This window comes from Eriocheir sinensis, unplaced genomic scaffold, assembly GCF_024679095.1.
Source record: "Eriocheir sinensis breed Jianghai 21 unplaced genomic scaffold, ASM2467909v1 Scaffold368, whole genome shotgun sequence".
NCBI classification, from domain to species: domain Eukaryota; kingdom Metazoa; phylum Arthropoda; class Malacostraca; order Decapoda; family Varunidae; genus Eriocheir; species Eriocheir sinensis.
The window spans coordinates 271229-292500 of record NW_026111685.1 but is presented as its reverse complement, the minus strand read 5'-3'; the positions used below and the strand labels follow the sequence as shown (position 1 = coordinate 292500).

At 45.2% G+C, this 21272-nt stretch overlaps 1 protein-coding gene across 1 annotated transcript in view; it reads right to left on the bottom strand.

The window, feature by feature from the left end:
* The window catches only part of LOC126991936 (basal cell adhesion molecule-like), a gene marked incomplete at its 3' end in the record, with an annotated part of 133585 nt that overhangs the window by 100162 nt on the left and 12151 nt on the right, over positions 1 to 21272 (bottom strand). Inside the window, exons 2-4 of the mRNA XM_050850606.1 lie at positions 14958 to 15145; positions 4858 to 4971; positions 4289 to 4492 (exon numbers count right to left, since the gene is read on the bottom strand). Coding sequence (XP_050706563.1) covers positions 4289 to 4492; positions 4858 to 4971; positions 14958 to 15145 — 506 coding nt within the window. The remainder of the gene's footprint in view (positions 1 to 4288; positions 4493 to 4857; positions 4972 to 14957; positions 15146 to 21272) is intronic.

Sequence of the window (21272 nt, the reverse complement as noted above, 5' to 3'; positions counted from 1 at the left end):
TGTGTGTGTGTGTGTGTGTGTGTGTGTGTGTGTGTGTGTGTGTGTGTGAGGAGGGGTGAAGGGGAAGGTAGTTTACAGTTTGTTTTGTGGTTATAAGCAAAAGAGGTGCAAAGGGAAAGTTATAGTTCCGCTGTTGATTAGATTATTGACGTGTGTGTGTGTGTGTGTGTGTGTGTGTGTGTGTGTGTGTGTGTGTGTGTGTTGATTGTGATGGCTGCGATATGGGTGAGCACAATAGTAGTAGTAGTAGTAGTTGTTGTAGTAGTAATAATACTTTTTTTAATCGAAGTACCAGAATCAACTTAAATAAAAACAAACAAACAGGCGGTGGAACAGGGTTAGTCTCGCCTCGCGCCTATGGAGATCCGAGTTCGAATCCAATTGTCGACGAACACTGATTCAACCTGCACCAATACTTCGTTAGGAAAAACGTGTTCTAGATATCACGCAAGACCTTCGTACACCGGTAGCGCTATAAAAAAACAACCCGCCGCGTTTCGCTATACGATGAACACAGAATACAAATAAAACACTTTAGCTGGCGGTCGACGAAGACATAAAGAAGTGTCAGTGATAGTGGGGAGGGGGGGGGGGTAACAGTGGTAGCGGTGGTGATGGTGGTGGTGGTAACAATGCGGGAGGTGGTGGTAACAGTGATAACCGTTGTAGAGTTCGGTATATCGGCGAGGTGGGTAAAATTTGTGACTGGCAGCCAATTTCGGTGGTGACTGGCGGCGGGGAAGGAAGAGTAAGGATGGTGATGGATGCTGAAGGGTGCTGGAGAGGAGAGATGCGGTGGTGATGGTATGGTGGTCCTGAAAAAGGGATAGTGGTGGAGATGGTGTTAAAATGTGTGTATCAGTAGCGAAAGAGGATTGGCAGAGAGGCGACTGGAAACTATATAAGCAAATTCACACAACACTCAACTCACTCACTCACACAGACGCCACCCACCCCCCCACCCACGCACACACGCACACACTCAATACCACATAAGCAGAGAAAGAAGCGAGGAAAGAAAAAAGGAATAAAGGCAGGCGGGCAGGCAGGAAGAAAGGCAGGAGGGAGCCGTGTAATGCATTTAAGAACACCGTTACCATGTTGGCGAACACCTCTTGTCCCAGGAGCCTCGCGCGGCCAGCCACACACACGTTCCCCACCCCTTGCTTTCCTTCTCTTTCTACTACTTTCTTCTTCCTCCTCGTTTTTCTTTGCCTTGCTTTCCCTTTCTCCTCGTTTCTTTTTTTATGCACATCCTTTATTTCCCCACGCCTTGTCTTCATGCTACCCTTTCTTTCCTTCTTCATCTTCTTTTGTCTTCCTCTCCCTCCTTTTCTCCTGCCTTGCTTCCCTTTTCTCCCCTTCCCCTTTTTATGCTTTGTTATATTCTTTCTTTCCCCAAGCCTTGCCTTCATGCTACCCTTTCCTTCTTCCTCCTTCATCTTCTTTCGTTCTCCTCTTCCTCCTTTTCTCCTCCCTTGCTTCCCTTTTCTCCCCTTCCCCTTTTTATGCTTCTCTTCCTTTCCTCTCCCTCCTTCCTACCTGGGTCATATGTTGTACCTTACCTTTACCTGTCTTGCCCACACCTCCCTCTTACCTGACTGCTTTCCGTTACTTCCCATGCATGTGTCCCCGCCCTTCCTTTTTTCTTTACCTCGTTCAGACACGTTACCTTGCTATTCCCTACCTGGCTTTCTTCCTTTTTGTTACCTGTCCGCTTTGACCCCTCTCCTTCCCTTCCCTTCTCCCTTAATTTTTCTCACCTGGCTGAACCCCTTCCTTTCTTCCTGCCACATACCGTTTGCTTTCTTCTCTTGACTGCATATAACCACTGCCCTCCACTCTTTCTTAACTCTTTCTCTTTCTTCCTTCCTTTCCTTCCTTCCTTTCCTTCTGCCTCTTCCTGCCTCCCTCTTTCTAACTTTGACTTTCCTACCCTTACTTCTTATCTCTTTCCTTTATTTATTTCTTCTTCTTCTTCTCCCTCTTCCTGTTTATCTCTTTCTGTGCTTAAATATAAATGACATCTCACCCCTCTCTTCTTCCTTTCTTTCTTACTTCTTCCTTCTTCTTCCTTCCCTTTCTTCTGCTTCCTGCCGTGCCGCTCCTCCTCCTCCTCCTCCTCCTCCTCCCCCTCCTCCATAACCGTGACTGTCTATCTCATGCTCTCATAACACCTGATGCTCCTCTTTCCTTTCTTTATTCCTTACTTTATCTCATTTTATTCTTTTTCTCCTTCTTTTTATCTATCTATCTATCTATCTATCTATCTATATCGCTTTCTCGCCACAAACACTCAAAGATTTCTTCGCACGATTACCCGCCCGCCCACATATACACCTGCTTTGATTCTCTCTCTCTCTCTCTCTCTCTCTCTCTCTCTCTCTCTCTCTCTCTCTCTCTCTCTCTCTCTCTCTCTCTCTCTCTCTCTCTCTCTCTCTCTCTCTCTCTCCTTTAATCTAAGAAAGTGACGACCACCCGCGAAGGAAAGAGAGCGTAGCGTGTTGCTGAGTTTTGGGAACCCGGAAGAAGAGAGAGAGAACGTATTACTCTAAGGGAAAAAGTTTACGTTGTGGGGTGTTGGTGGGGTCGTATGTGGTGTTGACAGTGGTGGTGGTGGTTGTGGCGGTGGTGGTAGTAGGGGGGGGGAGGGGATTCTTGTATGATGAAGGACTGTCAGAGAAGAAACGCGAGATAGGCTGTGTGTTTGTGTGTGTGTGTGTGTGTGTGTGTGTGTGTGTGTGTGTGTTAAGGAGAGTCTTCACTTTAATCAACTTCTGGCATCTCGTTGTAAGGTTTTCAGAATGTTTCGTTTTTTTCCCTCTGAACAGCGTCCTTCATTGAATGTTACCGTGGATATTATTTTCTCATTTTGTCTATGATTCCAAAATGTCTCCGAAGTTACAGCGGCAGCATTCCACTGAAGATATTCCAGTTTGAATAAGATCTAATTGGGTTAGATTCAGTCAGGTTTCCAAGTCTTGTGAGCGTCTGATGTTAGTCTTCGTTTACTTCTACAAGGCTTACGTGGAGTGGCGCATCGATTGTTCACCTGTGATTGGCGGGTTGGCATCAAGCCTCGCGCCTATTGATGGACCCGAGACTTGGTTTGATTAGCTCTGTACCTGGGCGGCGCCGTATTGCTAGGGAAAGTAATCATAATAGAGGAGCTACGAGAGGGAACTAATTTGAAATTCCTCCTAGCACGTTACTTCAACGAGCTTATTCTTATCATTCAGTTTTGTTAATTATTCTACCTTATTATTCAGAAAATTTCCATATATATAGAAATTTAGCTTAAGTTTTTTTTTTTTTTTTCTTAGACAGGACACCGCCCTCACAGCTGCTCTGTCCCGGCGTGTTCAGACAGCAGACAGACAGACGGCGTAGATCTCGCCACTGTCTTTGTATCTATCTTTTGTGACGTTACTGACATAATTCCGGAACTGTTCATTGCTTCTTTACGGTATTACTCTGTTTTCTTCAGTAAGGGAGGCAGCTCAAGGTCAATAAACAAGAACAACAGAACAAAGCCCGCTAGGCGCTGCTCCTACAAAAGACAATAGAACGAGAGGCCAAAAGAGAACTCAATTTCGGGTGAAGAAGTGTCTTGTTGGGTTATTCACGATGGTCTGCGAGCGCCCGGCACAATGATACTACACGCAGGTGGACGACACGTAAGGGCTCGCACAAGGACACGATACATATGTGGCACTCCTGAGGTGGTCTTGCGGTGCTGTGTCTCGCCTTCCTCCTTAACTTCGCTCGCCGCTGCACATTGAACCCCACAACACCTTTCCGTCATGCTGAGAAGACTCCTGCGCCTCAGACAATCCAAGTCTTTTAAGTATTTATAAGATTCGCGTTATTTACTCCATAAATTTTCATTGTAAAGTTGATTATTTTTAAGTCAGGTACTCGCTCCTCTGTTCTTATTATCATACACCACTCATCGCCCAAAAGGACATCATTTGGCTTACAGCCTCTCGTCATTTTCTCATAAGCTTGACAACCCATTTCTAGTAGTTGCATAAGTCCCACAAGTCCCGCCAGTCTTCCACAGTCCTATAGCAATACCATCGGACGCCTAAATCCTTGACAACCTTAGGAGCCCCCATCATCCCAACCCGAATACCCCCCCCCCCCCCACACACACACACATACACACACATGAAAACATCCCCAAAATATTTACAAGAAAATTACGGGGGAAAACTCTACGCTCACATCCTTCCATGTTTAACACACACACACACACACACACACACACACACACACACACACTTACGGTACATCTGGACGACGGCGGAGACGGAGTAGGGCGGCACGAGCTTGGTGTTGGAGGCGGTGCAGGTGACGGTGTCGTTGTGCCAGTCCCTCGTCAGCTTGGACACCACCAGGTCGTTCCTCACCAGCCGCGGCCCCGATACCTCCCAGCCGCCGTCCACCATCTCCTTGCCCCGCCACCAAGTCACGTTCGGCAGCGGCCAGCCTGTGACGCAGCGAGCAAGACAGACGGTGAGGGAAGCGGCTTGGGTGGAATGCTAGGAAGTGTCTGAGAATGCTTTGAATGTAACATGATTAGGAGTATGAAATAGCCCAAGTGCGGCAGGGCTTCCGGTGTGGAAAACTGCATTAGCAAAACGAGGAGCCTGACAGAATTCCTGGAGCTGAGCATTTCTTCAGAAAATTTTGCGTTTTAAATAAAATGAGAGAACGATACAGGAAGGAGTCTGGGGTGAAAAACTATTACTATCATCTCCCTGACGGAAACGCAATTGCCAGGAATTCCGCCCAGCAAGTTCATTACGTGCTGAAGGATGAAATGAATGAGGACGACAACAGTGAACGACTTACCGTCCCTGGCCAGGCATGTGAAGACGACCATCACGCCCTCCTGGTAGGGACCCAAGATGCCGTTCTGTGGCGGCCCCTTCTGTCGGTCCCTCACCTCGACCACGCGCGGCGGTTCTGACGGAGAAGGAAAAGATACTTTGAGGGGCGGGGCGACGAAAGTAGGAAAAGAAATACTGTGCTGCGGGGCGAAGGGAAGGAGAAAAGGTACACTAGCAATCAACAGTGCTCGAAAGGAAGAGAAGAAGCACTGCGGGAAGGAGGGAGGAAAGATACATTAGCAATCAACAGTGCTCGAAGGAAAAAAGAAGAAACACTAGAGACGAGGGGTGGAGGGAGGGAAGGAAAGGTAAATTTGCCATCAACAGTGCTCGAGGGAAGAGAAGAAACACTGATGGGAGGAAACACTGGAGGGAAGGAAGAAAGAGTACATTACCCAACAACAGTTATCGAGGCTGTTAATTGTTGGACCTTGACAGTTTGTTTCTAGCTTGCAAGGGATATGTTTTTTTTGTTTTTTTAAGGCTGTGAATCTGTAAATAGGGTTAGAACAAAAGAAAGTGGGGAGAAAAAAATAGAAAAAGTAGGCTAACATTCCGCGTCTATCAACTTTAAATCAATTTCTTGAAGATGCCGAGTTGTATTTTAAAGTTTTGACACGAGTTTTGAAAAGAGAAAAATGGGTGTTTGGAAGTGGCCGTGAAGAGGCTGGGAAACTAACGCCGAGAATACACGAAGATAAATAAAACAAGATTAAAAGGCAATAAAAAACACCCAACAACAACACTATTATAACTCCGACAGGCTGGACAGATTGGACGAAGGCTTTCCTCTAGGCCTAAGACGTTATGATACTAGAAACAGCAAATTGACACAGCCTAATAAGTGCACGCTCCAGCAACCAATGAACAGCGAGGCAGCGGAGGACTAGAGCGGTGAAGTAGAGGGAGAGGACGAGGAGGCGGCTGCTGGGTCATTCAGGTAAAGGAAAATTGTTTACAGCGAGCCAACAGGAGGAAAAGGTGTGTTGACAGGGTCCTTCCACGCCCCGCTGAAGCTGTGAGGCGAGGACTGAGTAAGACCCGTAAGACCCGCGACTAGCCTGAATAAAGAGAGAGGGACAGACGGACACAGAGACAAAAACCGACAGAAATATAAACACAAATACACACAGAGACATCCAGAGACGTATGGGCGTGGATCTCCAGCAATAAAAGCAATTAAACTCAACCCACTGCTCCAAATAGCGTGTGAGATGGACGCCCACAAAAAAGGCTTTCAAAGGGAATAGGCGTAACTGAGGTCGTGCTTCAGATGCGACCCTCGGGGACACAAAAGAAGAGGTAAACTCGGTCTGGTAAAGATCACTTGTCGTTTGCTCTCCCCTGAATCCTCTAACTGATGAGAAGTGGACAAGGGAAGGAAAGTAGGCAAAAAACAACAACAATGGGGGTGGGGGTGGGGGTGAGAGAGAGAGAGAGAGAGAGAGAGAGAGAGAGAGAGAGAGAGAGAGAGAGAGAGAGAGAGAGAGAGAGAGAGAGAGAGAGAGAGAGAGAGAGAGAGAGAGAGAGAGAGAGAAGGGGAGCAGGCGTACATGACACTCAGAAAGGAAGACAGGTGAAAATAGAAAGCCAAAAAAGGAGCCGCGACACAGATGGAAATTGAAAGAGGCAGGAAAAAAATGGTTAACAGTATCGACACACACACACACACACACACACACACACACACACACACACACACACACACACATTTATACATATCCCATACATATATATACCACAGACAGACAACAAGAATGATGGACAGACAGACAGACAGACAGGCGGACGGACAGATGATGTTACCCAGGACATATTCGCGAAATTGCCTAATCAACAACTTGCGTATGAACTGTTAATGACTTGATGAAAATGACACGCATATTAATGTTTACTCTGCGGCCCTGCGTGTGTGTGTGTGTGTGTGTGTGTGTGTGTGTGTGTGTCTCTCTCTCTCTCTCTCTCTCTCTCTCTCTCTCTCTCTTTATCTATCTATCTATCTAGCTATCTAGCTATCTATCTATCTCTATCTATCTACCTATCTATCTATCTCAGCGTATAACAAGCATGCTACAAACACGGCCTTGTTTATGACTTGTCTGATACAAGTTTTGTTTATATTTTTCATCAATCTCAATGTAAATAAATCCGGTCTATTTTTATAGTTTCGAATATCAGTCTGACACGAGAGAGAGAGAGAGAGAGAGAGAGAGAGAGAGAGAGAGAGAGAGAGAGAGAGAGAGAGAGAGAGAGAGAGAGAGAGAGAGAGAGATTGCTCTGCTCTCGAATTCTGTTTTTTGCTTAGTGGACTTTTTCCTTTACACACACACACACACGTACACACACACACACACACACACACACACACACACACACACACACACACACAGACACACACCTGACTTAAGAACCAGACAGAAAAACAACTTATTAACAACAACAGAAAAAGTTTAATGACAAAAGGTAAAAAGTAAAATAATCGCACACTTTTCAGCATTTCAAGTTTAAGCTAATCACATGTAGCTAAATAATAAGAATCGCAGATAAAAAAGAAAAGAAAATGCTACTCGATCTGTTCTATAACCAGTGGCTAGAATTTGATTTACCGATTATATAATTGTTTACACTCATGCAAGCTTATTGAAAAGTAGTATGTGTGTGTGTGTGTGTGTGTGTGTGTGTGTGTGTGTGTGTGTGTGTGTGTGTGTGTTTCGCTGGGGAAGTAGAGAAAGGGTTCATGACGTTAGTGGGTGGCGAGGTGGCTCATATCGGGCCAGTCATGCCGAGGCCCACGGTCAGGCCGGATCAAGAAGGTTTGATAAAGGCTGGGGCGGCCTTCACCCAAGCGGCTTAGCAGAAAAAGAGCCCCGCGAGGGTTTGATAAAAGTTGCGGCAGCCTTCACCCCCGGCGGCTCAGCAAAGAAAAAAGTCTCGGGCGGCCCGTGGCGGCCGTTCTGGGGGTGGGGGGGGGATGGTTGTGATACCAGAGCCAGTACAAGCAACTTTCAACTTTTCGTTCCAACCAAATGAAAGTCGTTTTTAAAATAAAGTTATGTTTTAATGAAGCGAAGACAAATAATACGAATGTAACATTCACTAAACAAAATCATGCGACTTATACAAGTTTTTGTTTGTTTTGTAGTCCATGTGTGGGTTTTCCTACTAGTAATATCTGACTTCAATATAGATCTCACACTTTATTTTGACCTCCACAAGAATATTTTTTCAGTAGATCAGTGTGAGCCGTTACCCTTAACAGTGACACAACCCAAGGCCCTCCTATCACAGTAAACAAGGATATATCGAGACCACAAGAGGCCAGACGGCCCACACAAGGCATGTCGTGAGGATGGGTTATTCACTAAACTCCTTTCCTATTCGTAAATACCTCTAACCTCCATGTAAAGCTCTCAAACGTGTTTCCTTCATCTACACACCTGCTCAGTGTGTACCACTCATCCATCACCCTGTTCGTGAACCTGTTCTTGCTTATATCCTTCCTGAACTTGAATTTATCCAACTTGCACCCGTTATTGCGTGTTCTCACATTAGTTTTTAATATAAGTACTTGATCTAAATCGCCCTTGTTAATCCCCTTAGATCATTTAGAAATCTCTATTAAATCCCAACGCAGTCTACATCTTTCCTTTTTTTATCCTTCTGTTCGGTTTGTTCCTTTCGCTTAGTAGCCGCTTTTCATCGCTGTAAGTGTGTAAGACGTAAGCACTCGAAACACAGCTCGCAGCCCCCTTGAACATTGCCAAGGCATTATGAGAAGGTAGCGGCCTTCCTGTTTTTTTCTTTGCTCTAACTAACCTGCCTGTACGTTACATGTCCTGCAGATTAACCCACCCAATACCTCATTAAATGTCGTCACAGCCTAAGTGACCTCGTTATGACGACAGTAATTTGTAGGTCAGGTAATTACACAGCTATGATTACCGGACTATTAAACAGAGATTGCAGCCTATATGACGGGACCGGTAACACAGCTTGGTTGATTACTGGTTTAGTCTTTGGTTTGGCTTCTGGGTGTGACGACGTTGAATGTTGCAGCTAAAATAAAAAGAAGGGGGAGAGAAAAAAGAATTGTGTGATTTGTTTTTATATGTGAGTGAAAGGAAACGAAACTTTCGGCCGTGTTTATTCAAAGGATTCCCCTCTCCCTGTGTATGCTCTCTCTCTCTCTCTCTCTCTCTCTCTCTCTCTCTCTCTCTCTCTCTCTCTCTCTCTCTCTCTCTCTCTCTCTCTCTCTCTCTCTCTCTCTCTCTCTCTCTCTCTCTCACACACACACACCACCCACTTCCACCATCCGTCCCACTCCGTCTCCCCTTCTTGCTCCTCCCTAAACTCACATTCATAACTCAGTACGATAGGCTGTCGGCGGCGCGAGGTGAATAATACATCGAGGGTCAGGCAGAGCGTTCCTGTGTCCCGGATTAATGAAACACACGATCCTAACTCAATTTGCAATGGCCATCACTTTCTCGCAGACCCTGAGTAGCGGAAGACCTTACGTGGGGGCGGCTCCGTTGGGTTAAGTGGAGTTTAGGAGAAGCCAGACTAGGAGAGGTTGAAGAGGAGTTGGCGGAATAGTAGAGTGAGTTAAGAGGGTCTCGTAGGGAGAGGAGAGAGGAGGTTAAGATGGTTACAGGTTTGGGAAAGAGGATTTGAAGGGGGATCAGTGAAGGAGGAGTGGGGTTGAAATCGTTTGGTGACGGGAATGGTCGAGTGTTGGAGAGGCTGACCGGAAAGTGATGGAGGAGAATCATGAAAGGGATTGAGGACATAGAGATTCAGAAATATAATATGGAGCCTACAGGAGGTCAGTCTGCGTATTTGGGTCACTTTTCTCATTTATTCACCTTCTGCCATTAACATCTTCACCCGAAATTGACTTCTTTTTTGGCCTCACGTTTTCTTTCTACTTTTCTTCGGAGGAGTTTCTAACGGACTCTTTCATTGTTGTTGTTGTTATTGCTGTTTTTGCCCATGAACTGCCTCCCTTGCTGTAAAGAAAACTAACTAACACAAATTCCATCGATCCATCTCCAGATTTTATCCGTACTTAGCTGACCAGGATGGAGAAATTAATCTTGCCAATAACGTGGGAATGATGGAGGTAATTTGTTAGAGAAGATTAAGAGATGCGGGCTATATTTTAGAATGAACGAAGTAAATCAGTAGGGAAAGATTTGCGAAAGGAGTGATAACTGAGAAAGGGTGTTTGAAGACGCCTTGAAAATGGAATAGTGAGGGAGGAGAGAGAGAGAGAGAGAGAGAGAGAGAGAGAGAGAGAGAGAGAGAGAGAGAGAGAGAGAGAGAGACAGATTGTTAGGAGTTATAGAGAGAGAGAAGCTAGGTTATTGAAGAAAAGAAAAAGAAAAAGCTAGCTGCTAAAAAGCAACGAGCATGATTATCCTGAGATTGGAGGAGATTCTTGAAAGGGAAAGAGCTGGCGGGAACTTGTGGCCTTTAGGTGGAGGAGCAAGGTGGGCGTTTCTGAGAAGTGGCAGAACCTCCTGCGCGCCTGCCTCGCCGGAACCGTCTGACAAGAAGCTGACAGTCTTAACGTATAGTGCCGGCGAGATTTGAGGACGAGGAGGAAAAGAAGGAGGACGAGAACGCTGAGGAGGACGATGACGTGGAGGTCGAGGAGAAGGTTGTGGTGGAGGAAGAGAGAAGAAAGAGATGATAGCAAGAGATGGGTGGAAATGGTTGAAGGGTCAAGATAGGAAAACTATAGATATTAAGAGAGCAAAGCTGAAAAATGGGAAAAAAGCTGAAATGAGAGGCAAAGGTACAAAGCTGAAGATGAATGATGAGAGAGAGAGAGAGAGAGAGAGAGAGAGAGAGAGAGAGAGAGAGAGAGAGAGAGAGAGAGAGAGAGAGAGAGAGAGAATTAAAAAGCAGACGGGAGAAAACTTTATAAATCAAACCGGGAATTCCAAGGACTGGGTATCGCCCGCTAAATAGGGAAAACTTAATTCTGAAGATGGCAGCCATCATTCATTCGTCTCTTTTGGCTTTTATCGGGAAGGGTCCGAACCACACCGCGGGAAACGTCGGGCATTGAAGAAAGAATTCATTGTCCACATTCAGTCAGATTTTATTGGAATTTCCCCCAAATTCAATCAGACTGAGATATTCACCCAATGATGTTCTCATGCGAATTTGAAAAAACATGCCGATCCGAGTTTTTTTTTTTTTTTTTTTCTTAGCAATGGACAATCCGATAATCAGGCAAACAAACAAACAGTCAGATGAGCCACGATTAAAACGCCGCCCTTCTCGAGGCTGGCGATAATAATTAATGTGATAGGAGGAAAAATATATTAATGGAACACCCGTCACGCCGCCAGGCTGCTTTGGCACAGGTTGTCGTGTTCTCGGCAATGGGCTCATTTTTTTTTTTTTTTTAACATACTGTAGTAGTTGTATGATATCAGAAATACGTTTTTGCTAGTGTGACGTTGACCTTCGACCTTGATTTGAAATAGCGATCTACGTTAGGTCAATATACATGTACATCAGCGTTGCCAAATTATCGCACTCATTGCATTGCATTGTCGTAGTTTGACCGATAACTATAGAAAACACACAAAGAGCATCAACAAATAACAGTTTTAAGGCTAACTTTAATGTTCTATCGTTGTTTGTGTGGTTGCGGCAGTCTTTGAACCTAAAAAAGATAAATGCAATGTTCAGAGGACGACACTTTGGCAACGCTGATGTACATACTAAATTTCATCAGTCTAAATTAAATGGTTCTCGAGTTTGAGTGACGACAACATGAAAACAAAAGGGGAGACGCGACGCTGAAAACAATAAAAGCTTCCACCGCGGCGGGCAGTAATGAGATCAAGAGGAGGAGTCGAGGAAGGGTGCAGGCAAGAAGAGCAGAAGAAGAAAGGGACGCGGCACGCTGGAGTGACTGAAGGGAAAGGAAGGGAAGAACAAAGACAGGCAAATAGAGACAACTGGGAAAAGAAGACGGATGAGTACAGTGACGAAAAAGAATTAAAACGAAGACGGAGGAGCGACGGATAAAACGAAGGATAGATGGAGGACGATGGATAACTGTTGGCCAAATTACAATAGGGTGGGAGGAGAGACGGATGGCTTCGTAGAGGTGAAGGAGAGAGTCTGGACGAGGAGGGAAGCGACGGTGAAAACTCGACCAAGGAAGGGGAGTGGGATAGAGAGAATTGGAAGGGACGGAAACGAAAAAAAAGGTATGGAAAGGAGAAAACTGATAGGTCGAGACGAGAGCATCATGGTGACCAGAGGGTGAAGAGAAGGGCCGAAGAGGAGGAACAGAAATGAAAAGGGGAGAGATTGATAGTTAGAGAGAGAGAGAGGTCAAATTTTCGTCAGTCACTTAGTTAAAGGCGAAATGGAGGGCACCTTAGCGACTTCCTTATTTGGGGCGAGGGGAAAGAAGGCGGCGGCAAAGGACGCTGAGGAAGCTAAAGAAATTTCCGTAGGTCACCAGGAGGTCAAGGCTTTATTAACTCTGTATTTCCGAGGCTTGGAGGGAGGGAGGAAAGAAAAAAAGTAGACGATAGATTACCTTTAGGATACGGAACCAAAATGTGAAAGAAATAAGAAAAGAGGAGACAAGAAAGAGAGAGAGAACAACGGATGAAATAGACTGAAAACTTAAACGAGGAGGAGGAGGAGGAGGAGGAGGAGGAGGAGGAGGAGGAGGAGGAGGAGGAGGAATACATAGAAATACATAGGAAGAACAGACACCAGAAGACCTGGCGGTCTATGGCGAGGGTGTCTGTTTACTACCGCTACTAATAGTAATCTATGTGTGGTAGGACAGGATAGAAGATAGTGGTATATACCTGAAATATAGAATTAGACAAACCTAACAGAAGACTGAGGAGGTGGAGGAGGAGGAGGAAAAAGACACAAAGAGAAAGAAACGAAGAGTGGACCACTTAAGAGAATGAAAAGGAAAGGAGAAAATGATGAAGAGGAAGATGAAGACGACTACGAAAAAGAAGAAGAAATTTGTTCACATGACAGTAGATGAAGTGAAGTTTTTGTTGTTGTTGTTGTTGTTGTTGTTGTTGTTGTGTGTATGTGACTTTAGTGCCTACAAAGCTGACGTTAATAAGTTTTGAGAAGCAATCACTTCGACTTTACAAGGAAAGCAAATAAAAAAAAAATAGATATAATAGTGAAAGAATTTAGCGTGGCTTCAATACAGCGATAAAAGCGACGTTGGAAAATGTGAGAAAAGGAGGCGCAAGAACAGGCTTTGATCGCTAACTCCAAGATATAACAGTGAAAGCATTGTGTGACCTCAATACAGCGATGAAAACGATGTTGGAAAATGTGTAAAAAGGAGACGAGGGAACAGGCTTTGATCACTAACTCCAAGATATAACAGTGAAAGCATTGTGTGACTTCAATACAGTGATGAAAACGATGTTGGAAAATGTGTAAAAAGGAGACGAGGGCACAGGCTTTGATCACTAACTCCAAGATATAACAGTGAAAGCATTGTGTGACCTCAATACAGCGATGAAAACGATGTTGGAAAATGTGTAAAAAAGAAACGAAAGGGCTGGTTTTGATTACTGACTTTTGAAGGGAAAACCAACCTTCTTGAGGGATGAAAGGAAGGAGAATGTTATTGACAATGACATAGCTGGCGGTCAAGAGGAAAGGAAAGAAAGCGGTTGTATTCCACTTCTCAAATAAAAGAAATATAACGAAACCGGAAAAAAAAGTAATAACATGTCTCCTCCCCGTCTTTGTGAGTTGGTATCGTTATATATAAAAGTACATTCAGGGAAACGCCACGAGAATATGAACGAGAAATTACTTGTGAGCTGAAGGAGAATGGAATGATTGAAACGAGCGCACGAAAGGGCAGAGAATAAAAAAGTAAAAAAGTAAAGGTAAAAAGGGAAAGAAGAGGAGGAGAAAAAATGCAAATGCAGTGAAATGTGGCGAAAAAATGAACGAGAAATTAGTTTATTAGCTGAAGGAGAATGATTAAAACGAATGCACTAAAAGGAAAAGAATAAAAGGTAAAGAGGAAGAGTAGAAGAAGAAAGAAGAGAAGGACAAAAGAGGCGAAGAGAGACGGACGATAACCAGGGAGGAGAAAAGGAAACACAATGGCCAGAGGAAAATCAAAGGGAAACTGAAGCAGCACAGAGGGAAAGATAGAGGATGAGAGGGAAGCGAGGAAGGGAGAAGAGGAAGTGGAGGAAGGGAGAAGAGGAAGTGGAGGAATATATATAAGTACGCGGGCGATCCTTTAAGGGAAGAGAGAGGAGAAGGGTAACAAAGGAAGAAAATAACGCAAGTAATATAGGAAGAAGGTGGAGGAGGAGGAGAAAGAGGAGGATATACACAAGGAAACGTCGGGAGAGTGTAAAAAGGAGGAAAAAACATTGGAGATAAACAAGGCAATATATTAAGAAGGATGAAAAGGGATAAGGAAGAAAATAATGAAGAGGAAGATTAAGACAACTACGAAGATGATGATGAAAAAGAAGAAAATGAAGAAAAAGAAGAAAAGGAAGAAGAAGAAGAAGAAACGAAAATGATAAAGAATATGAAAGAGATCAAAAGAAAAATAAGAAAGAGAGAGAGAGAGAGAGAGAGAGAGAGAGAGAGAGAGAGAGAGAGAGAGAGAGAGAGAGAGAGAGAGAGAGAGAGAGCGACGAAAGGAATAGGCTGAGAACTGGACGAAGAGGAGGAGGAGGAGCAGGAGGAAGAGATAGACGTACCTGATGTTTAAAAATAGACCAACATTACAGAAGAAGAAGGCTAAGATGGACACAAAGACAAAGAAGGGGAACGTAGAACACATAAAATTAGACCAGAGAAGAAGAAAACCACTTAAACGCATAGAAACAGGAAACTAAAACCCCCACAAAACTTAAGCCACAAAACGATAAACCACATAAAACCAGACACAAAAATAAACCCCAAAATAAAGAACAAATAAGTAAACCACATAAGATACAAGAACGGGGATGGACGCCAATACCAAAAGAGTCGGAGGTAAAGAAGGTCATCGCGCGGACTTACCGACGAGCGTGAGGTTGACGAGGCTGGTGTGGGTCGGGGAGCGGAAGAACTCGACGCGGCACTCGTAGAGGCCGGCGTGGGCGAGGGTGAGACTCTCGAAGGTGAGCGTGGCAGCCTCCCGCGTCACCGTCAGCACGCCGCCCTCCGCCCGGATGTCCTTCAGAAGCTGTGGCACCCGCCCGTCGTAGCTGCGTAGAAGAGGGAGAAAGAGATGTCAGGAGAGCGCGATGGAAAAACTCGTATAGGTTGTTTAGGTTGTTATTGTGATCTATGTCTTTGTTTAAGGTATGAGGGTGAAGATAAAGCCGTCAGGAGTGTGTCAAGGAGGAGGTTCTTACGTGTCTGTTTTCTGGTTGTGTGTCTGCGGGGTAGGAAGCATATGTAGGCGTCCGTATTGTGCTCGGGAAGAAGTTAGGTCATTACAGCTTCTTTTGTGTTTATTTGAGGGAGCTGGGATTGAAAGGCGTCACCAGAAGTAATAAGTTTGAATACTGCTTCTATGTGTTTGTCTTAAGATGGTGAAAAGAGCCGCCAGGAGTGTGCCACGGAAGGCATTGGGGGTCATATCACTACAGCGCCCAGTAACACATCTTTGACAAGGCATTCGTAGGAGTTGTGGTTATTTCTCCAGTGGTAGTTTTATGACCGTTATGGTAGTTTGCCCCCTCTTCTGCACCATGAAGCTAACAACACTCATTAGAACCGTCTGATCTCCTTTTTGGACTCTGGAAATAGTTGATGTGAAAGGCGAAAGCTTTTGAGAATACCGACCGGGTCATCACTGCCTCCTATCTGTTTAGGTGTGGGAAGTCACGAAGACAGAGTCGTTAAGAGTGTGTCAGGGAAGAGGTTGGGTGGTTACCTCTCTCTGCTTGTTCATATAAGAGAGTAAGTAGGAACAAAATCGTTAGAAAAGTAGCAATGAGGAACTTGGGTAGTCACTGATTGCTAAGGTAGGAAGCGTAAAATGGAGTCGTTAGCAGAGCATCAGGAAAGAAGTTTGGTAATTACTGCTTATTTTGTGTTTATCTAGGGGGGGGGGGGGTAGAAAGCCGATAGTAGTTTGCTAAGTAATGTCTTGGAGTCGTTAGTGCTTCCTAAGTCTTAATCTGAGGGAGATGGAGGGAGGGAGTGTCGTCTGAGGAGGTGGAGGGAGGGAAAGTGTCGTCTGAGGAGGTGGAGGGAGGGAAAGTGTCGTCTGAGGAGGTGGAGGGAGGGAAAGTGTCGTCTAAGGAAATGGAAGGCAGGGAAAGTCTGATCTGAGGGAACTGGAGGGAAGGGAAAGTCTCGTCAGTAGTGAGTGTTTTAGGTGATGTACTTGGCAGTGTTTTCGTCGTGATGTTATTCATATACAAAGGTCCGGAGAGAGATGTAAAGCGACTCATCATCTTCATATCGCTACAATGTGGGGACAGAAGGAAGAGAATAATCTGGGGGCCCTGGCACACACATTTGACTAGGGTTTTGTAGGAGTTGTGGGCATTTCCATGGGTAGTTTTATGACCCTTCTGGTAGTCTAACCCTTCTTCTGTATCTTGAACCTAAACCAAACACTTACTAGAACCCGACTGAACCTAAACCAAACACTTACTAGAACCCGACTGAACCTAAACCAAACACTTACTAGAACCCGACTGAACCTAAACCAAACACTTACTAGAACCCGACTGAACCTAAACAAAACACTTGCTAGAACCCGACTGAACCTAAACCAAACACTTACTAGAACCCGACTGAACCTACACCAAACACTCATTAGAACCCGACTGAACCTAAACAAAACACTTACTAGAACCCGACTGAACCTAAACCAAACACTTACTAGAACCCGACTGAACCTAAATCAAACACTTACTAGAATCCGACTGAACCTAAACCAAACACTCATTAGAACCCGACTGAACCTAAACAAAACACTTACTAGAACCCGACTGGTCTCATTTTCGGCCTTTGGATATAGTTGATGTGAGGGGTGGAAGCATCTGAGAATACCCACTTTGAACCATCCCCGGCATGTGGAAAAAGACAAACAAATCCATTACCGGGCTACCAGGAAAGAGACAGACACTCAAAACAGCAATCTCTCCTTTCTCTCTCCAAATCGGACTCCGTTATACTTGTGAGCCACGCCATGTCCCTTAAGGCGAATTATTAAATTGAAGAAAGGAGGGAAAAACATACCCGGAACACCGCGTCTGTATTGGAAGCGGAAGGAGAGGGAAGAGAGCGCCGTCAGGGGAGGCTGCTACCAGGGAGGCGTTTTATTGGCATGTACGTGTGTGTTCGGCACTTGTCTCTGGCTATTCCGGGGGTGCACATGACGCGAGGGTGCCGGCGAGGGAAGGTTAGGATGTCCTGTGTTGCTGAGGATGGGAGTGAGTGAGAAGAGTGTATGGAACAGAGAGACAGATACGCACCGTTGTTTTGATGGAGGTGGGAAGGGAGGGTAGAACAGAGGGGGAAAATGATACGGTTGTTCTATGTATCTTTGGATGAAGGTGAGAAAGCATCATTAAGCAGAGGAGAGGATACATACAGTTGTCCTTTGTATCTTTGATGAGAGGTGGGAAGGGGAAATGGAACAGAGGAAAAGATACATGCGATTGTCCTATGTACCTTTGGATGGAGGTAGGAAGGGAGAATGTAACAGAGGGAAGGATACATATGGTTGTCCTATGTATCTGGGGATGGACGTTGAAGGGAAGATGGAACAGCAACGCGTGGCAGAAGAAGAGTTTGATGTGTATCTCCGACATCTTCTTACGAGTAGTTATTTTCTTAATGGGGCTCTGTCAAAGGGACGCAGGAAAGGAGAGGAGATCCCATCAAAGTAGCCGAGTGAAAGGAGAAATGGTGTCACACAAACCGCATTGGAAAATCTTTGAATGTAGAAGTAGTTTCCTCTTTCGTTTTCTTCCTTACTTGGGTCTTATATAAATTAGGAGACTCTGAATGCCTCGCCCTCACACCTAATGGCAAAGACCAGGTAAATAGGTAGAGGAGAGGCTACTTAAACGAGGGTTGTTACAATTCTCTATGATATAGGTAATGTTGTAAAGGCTTCCCTGCTCTTAAGGTTTGGGTAAAGATGTGAATGGTGTTGAAGGAAGCCCTGAACCGATATTTTAATGGCTCTTCGTCGTGAGCTTTGGGTAGTGTCTTTTTTTTTTTTTTTTTTTTTATATATAGCAAGGGAGGCGACTCAAGGGCAATAACAAAAAATAACAAAAAAGAACAAGAATACTCGCTAGACGCTCCGAAGTTTGTATTATTAAACATTCATTTGTATTTCACCTCTTTATTTTCAAGTCATCCTCCCTATTGCTTATATTCTCTCTTTTTTTTCATTTCATTTCATTCTCAGTCTCTCCACCTTCCAATGTGTATGTATCTCGAACACACACACACACACACACACACACACACACACACACACACACACACACAGTCTCCACAACTTCCCTCGAGGGAGTAAAAAAAAATTACTCCTAACCAGACCATAACGAGTCGTGGCAGTCCGGTGTGCGTGGACTGTTTGAGCGCCGGCCTTTGATTACACACACACACACACACACACACACACACACTCCCCCCACTCACAAACAGACCCACCCCAACACAACCCCCCTCCCCCCTTCCTCCCCTCCTACCTTCCCCCATCACACACACACCATTTTCAGAGTAACTCCATCTGGCCTCATGGCGGATGGAGAAGTCAGGTTAAGGGAGGAAACAGGGCAAGGGAGGAAGGAAAGAAAGTGAGGCAAGGAGGCGCGAAAGAATGAAGGAAATGCTGGAGGAAGAGGAACAGGGAAAGGAGCAGAAGGAAAGGAAGGGAAGGGAAGGGCAAGGAAGAAAGGGGAAAGCATGAAGAGTCGGGGAAAAGACTACGGGAGTGGGACGGAAATGAAGGAGAAGGAGAACGAGCTTAAGTTTGGTGTAGGAGGGGGATAAGGTGGTTGGAGGGGAGTTAGTGGTGGGGGGGAGGTAGTTGGTGGTGCGGGGGAAGAGGTTGGTAGTTGGTGGCGGGGAGTAAGAGGTTGGTGGTTGGTGGTGTGGGGAGTGAGTCGGGAAGGTGGTAAGAGGGAGGGAGTTGGTGGTACAAATCAGAAGGAATTGGTGGTGGTGTGTCGGGGAGGGAAAAAGGATGGAGGAGAATGGAAGAGGAGGAAGGGTGCGTAGCGGGAATGGAGAAATGCATGTGAACGGGGAAAGGAAGGAAGGCAAGAAACAAGTTGGAGAAGGAGAGAGAGGTGGTGTGAATTCTGTGGGCGGGAAGAAAAGAAGAAAAATAAGACATGTAGCCTGAAGGAGCGGTGTAAAGACGAGGTTAGGAATGTACAAGGGAAGTGAAGGAGGAAAGAAAAGAAGAAAAGTCGGAACAGTTGAAGGAGAAACCGGCAAAAGCACCAGAGAAAGAAAGGGCGCGGAGGGACGGAGGGAGGCGGGAGGGTGGATGGAGACAAGGCAAGGCACTGGAAGAGACAACTAGAGCGTAAAGAAACTTCGTATTGCCGTTCCTCTCCCATCTCATTCTCTTCCCACCTCTCCTCCGGAACGTCGCATCACCTACCGTCCACGCGCCTCACCGTCTCATGCACGTATTAAGACAGATGGACAGACGAAACAGCGCAACAGACAGACAGAACAAAAAATTATATATATAAAACTTTCGAAACTTGTGTAGTACCTGACTGATTTTGAGGAAGTTAGTGCATAAAAGGAGACAAACAGAAATGGTTTAGTAGTTGTAGTGTTGGTGCTCAAGTGAATGGAGAAACGCGGGAAGGCATGAAGAGGCGAGGAGAGAACAAGGAATGACGGTGAGTCTTGATGGAAAGGCGGTTAGGGAAAAAAAAAGGTAGGATGGAATATTTGTTTAATTTTGTGACGTGCTACTACTACTACTTCTACTACTACTACTACTACTACTACTATTACTACTACTATTACTACTACTACTGCTACTACTACTACTACTATTACTACTACTACTAATGGGTTCTAATGAGAGAGAGAGAGAGAGAGAGAGAGAGAGAGAGAGAGAGAGAGAGAGAGAGAGAGAGAGAAGGTGAAAAAACAAGGTTCTGTATTAAAGACAAGCTCACAAAGGCTGAATGTCGCTTTCGTGCTTGGCTGGACATGCAACACACACACACACACACACACACACACACACACACACACACACACACACACACACAGGTCAGGAGGTAAGGGAGAAAATATACTGTGAAATAAAGGATTCCTCTCTCTCCTCTCTCTCTCTCGAATGTTACTATCACCATTAAACTTATTTTGATCGTCATTTTTATTTCTCCTTGCCTTCATCTTGTTTCTTCTCTTCCTTCTCCTCTTCCTTCTTTTCCATCTTCTTCCTCCTCCTCATCTTCCATCTTTCTCCTCCTCTATGTATTTTGGCTCGCCTCTTTTGTCTCTTGGGGGCAATTCTCCGTCCCTGAATCTTTTCCTGCTGCGAAATTCGAGATCTTCGGTGATAAAACTAAATTCATATATGTATGAATTGGATTTATGAATATATGTATGTATGTATGAATGAATGAATGACTTATATGTCTCACGTATGCGTCATGTTTTTTTTTTTTTTTTTTTTTTTTTTTTGTATGCATGAGCAATGGATGAATGCCGGGGTATCATCTGTCATCTTCGTCGAGGGAATGATGGAATTGCAGAATCAGCGCGTGAGTGATGATAAATGTTTTGTTCCACCGCCGCACGAGACGCTCCCTGAATCATCGCCTCGCTTGGGAGGGTCTGAGGCAGCGTTACCGAATTATCGTACTTAGCCACGCAGCACATTATATTTTCCGGTTTCTGACTCACACCTATCGCAAATAAACACCAATAAGTAACGCTTTTAACGATAACTTTAACTGGAATCTCGTTAGCTGTGTGGGTAGGAGAGTTTTGGGCCCTGGAACTGATAACTGCGATGTTTTGGGTACGATAATATGGTAACGCTGGTCTGAGGCCTTGAGAAACGGCTTCTTGAAGGGGACGAGTTGAGGGCGGTAGGAGGGAAGACGATGGATGGTGGAAGATACTCAGAGAAATCCAAGACAGGGAGCAGGAAACAAGACGGCTCGGCAAGGAAAACAAAGGAAGAGGAGACCGCCTCGCACCGTGCCTGCAATAAAACGCTGCTGGGCCAGTGCGGCAAGACTCGAGGTCCGGGGAGGCAGGGCGAGCGGCGCGACACCCGGCCAAGTCATTCCCCAACTTTGATATCCGGCGGCGCTTAGGGAGATGCAGTTGCCCGCCCATTCTCTCCGGCCCTCTCTCCCTCTTGTCCCG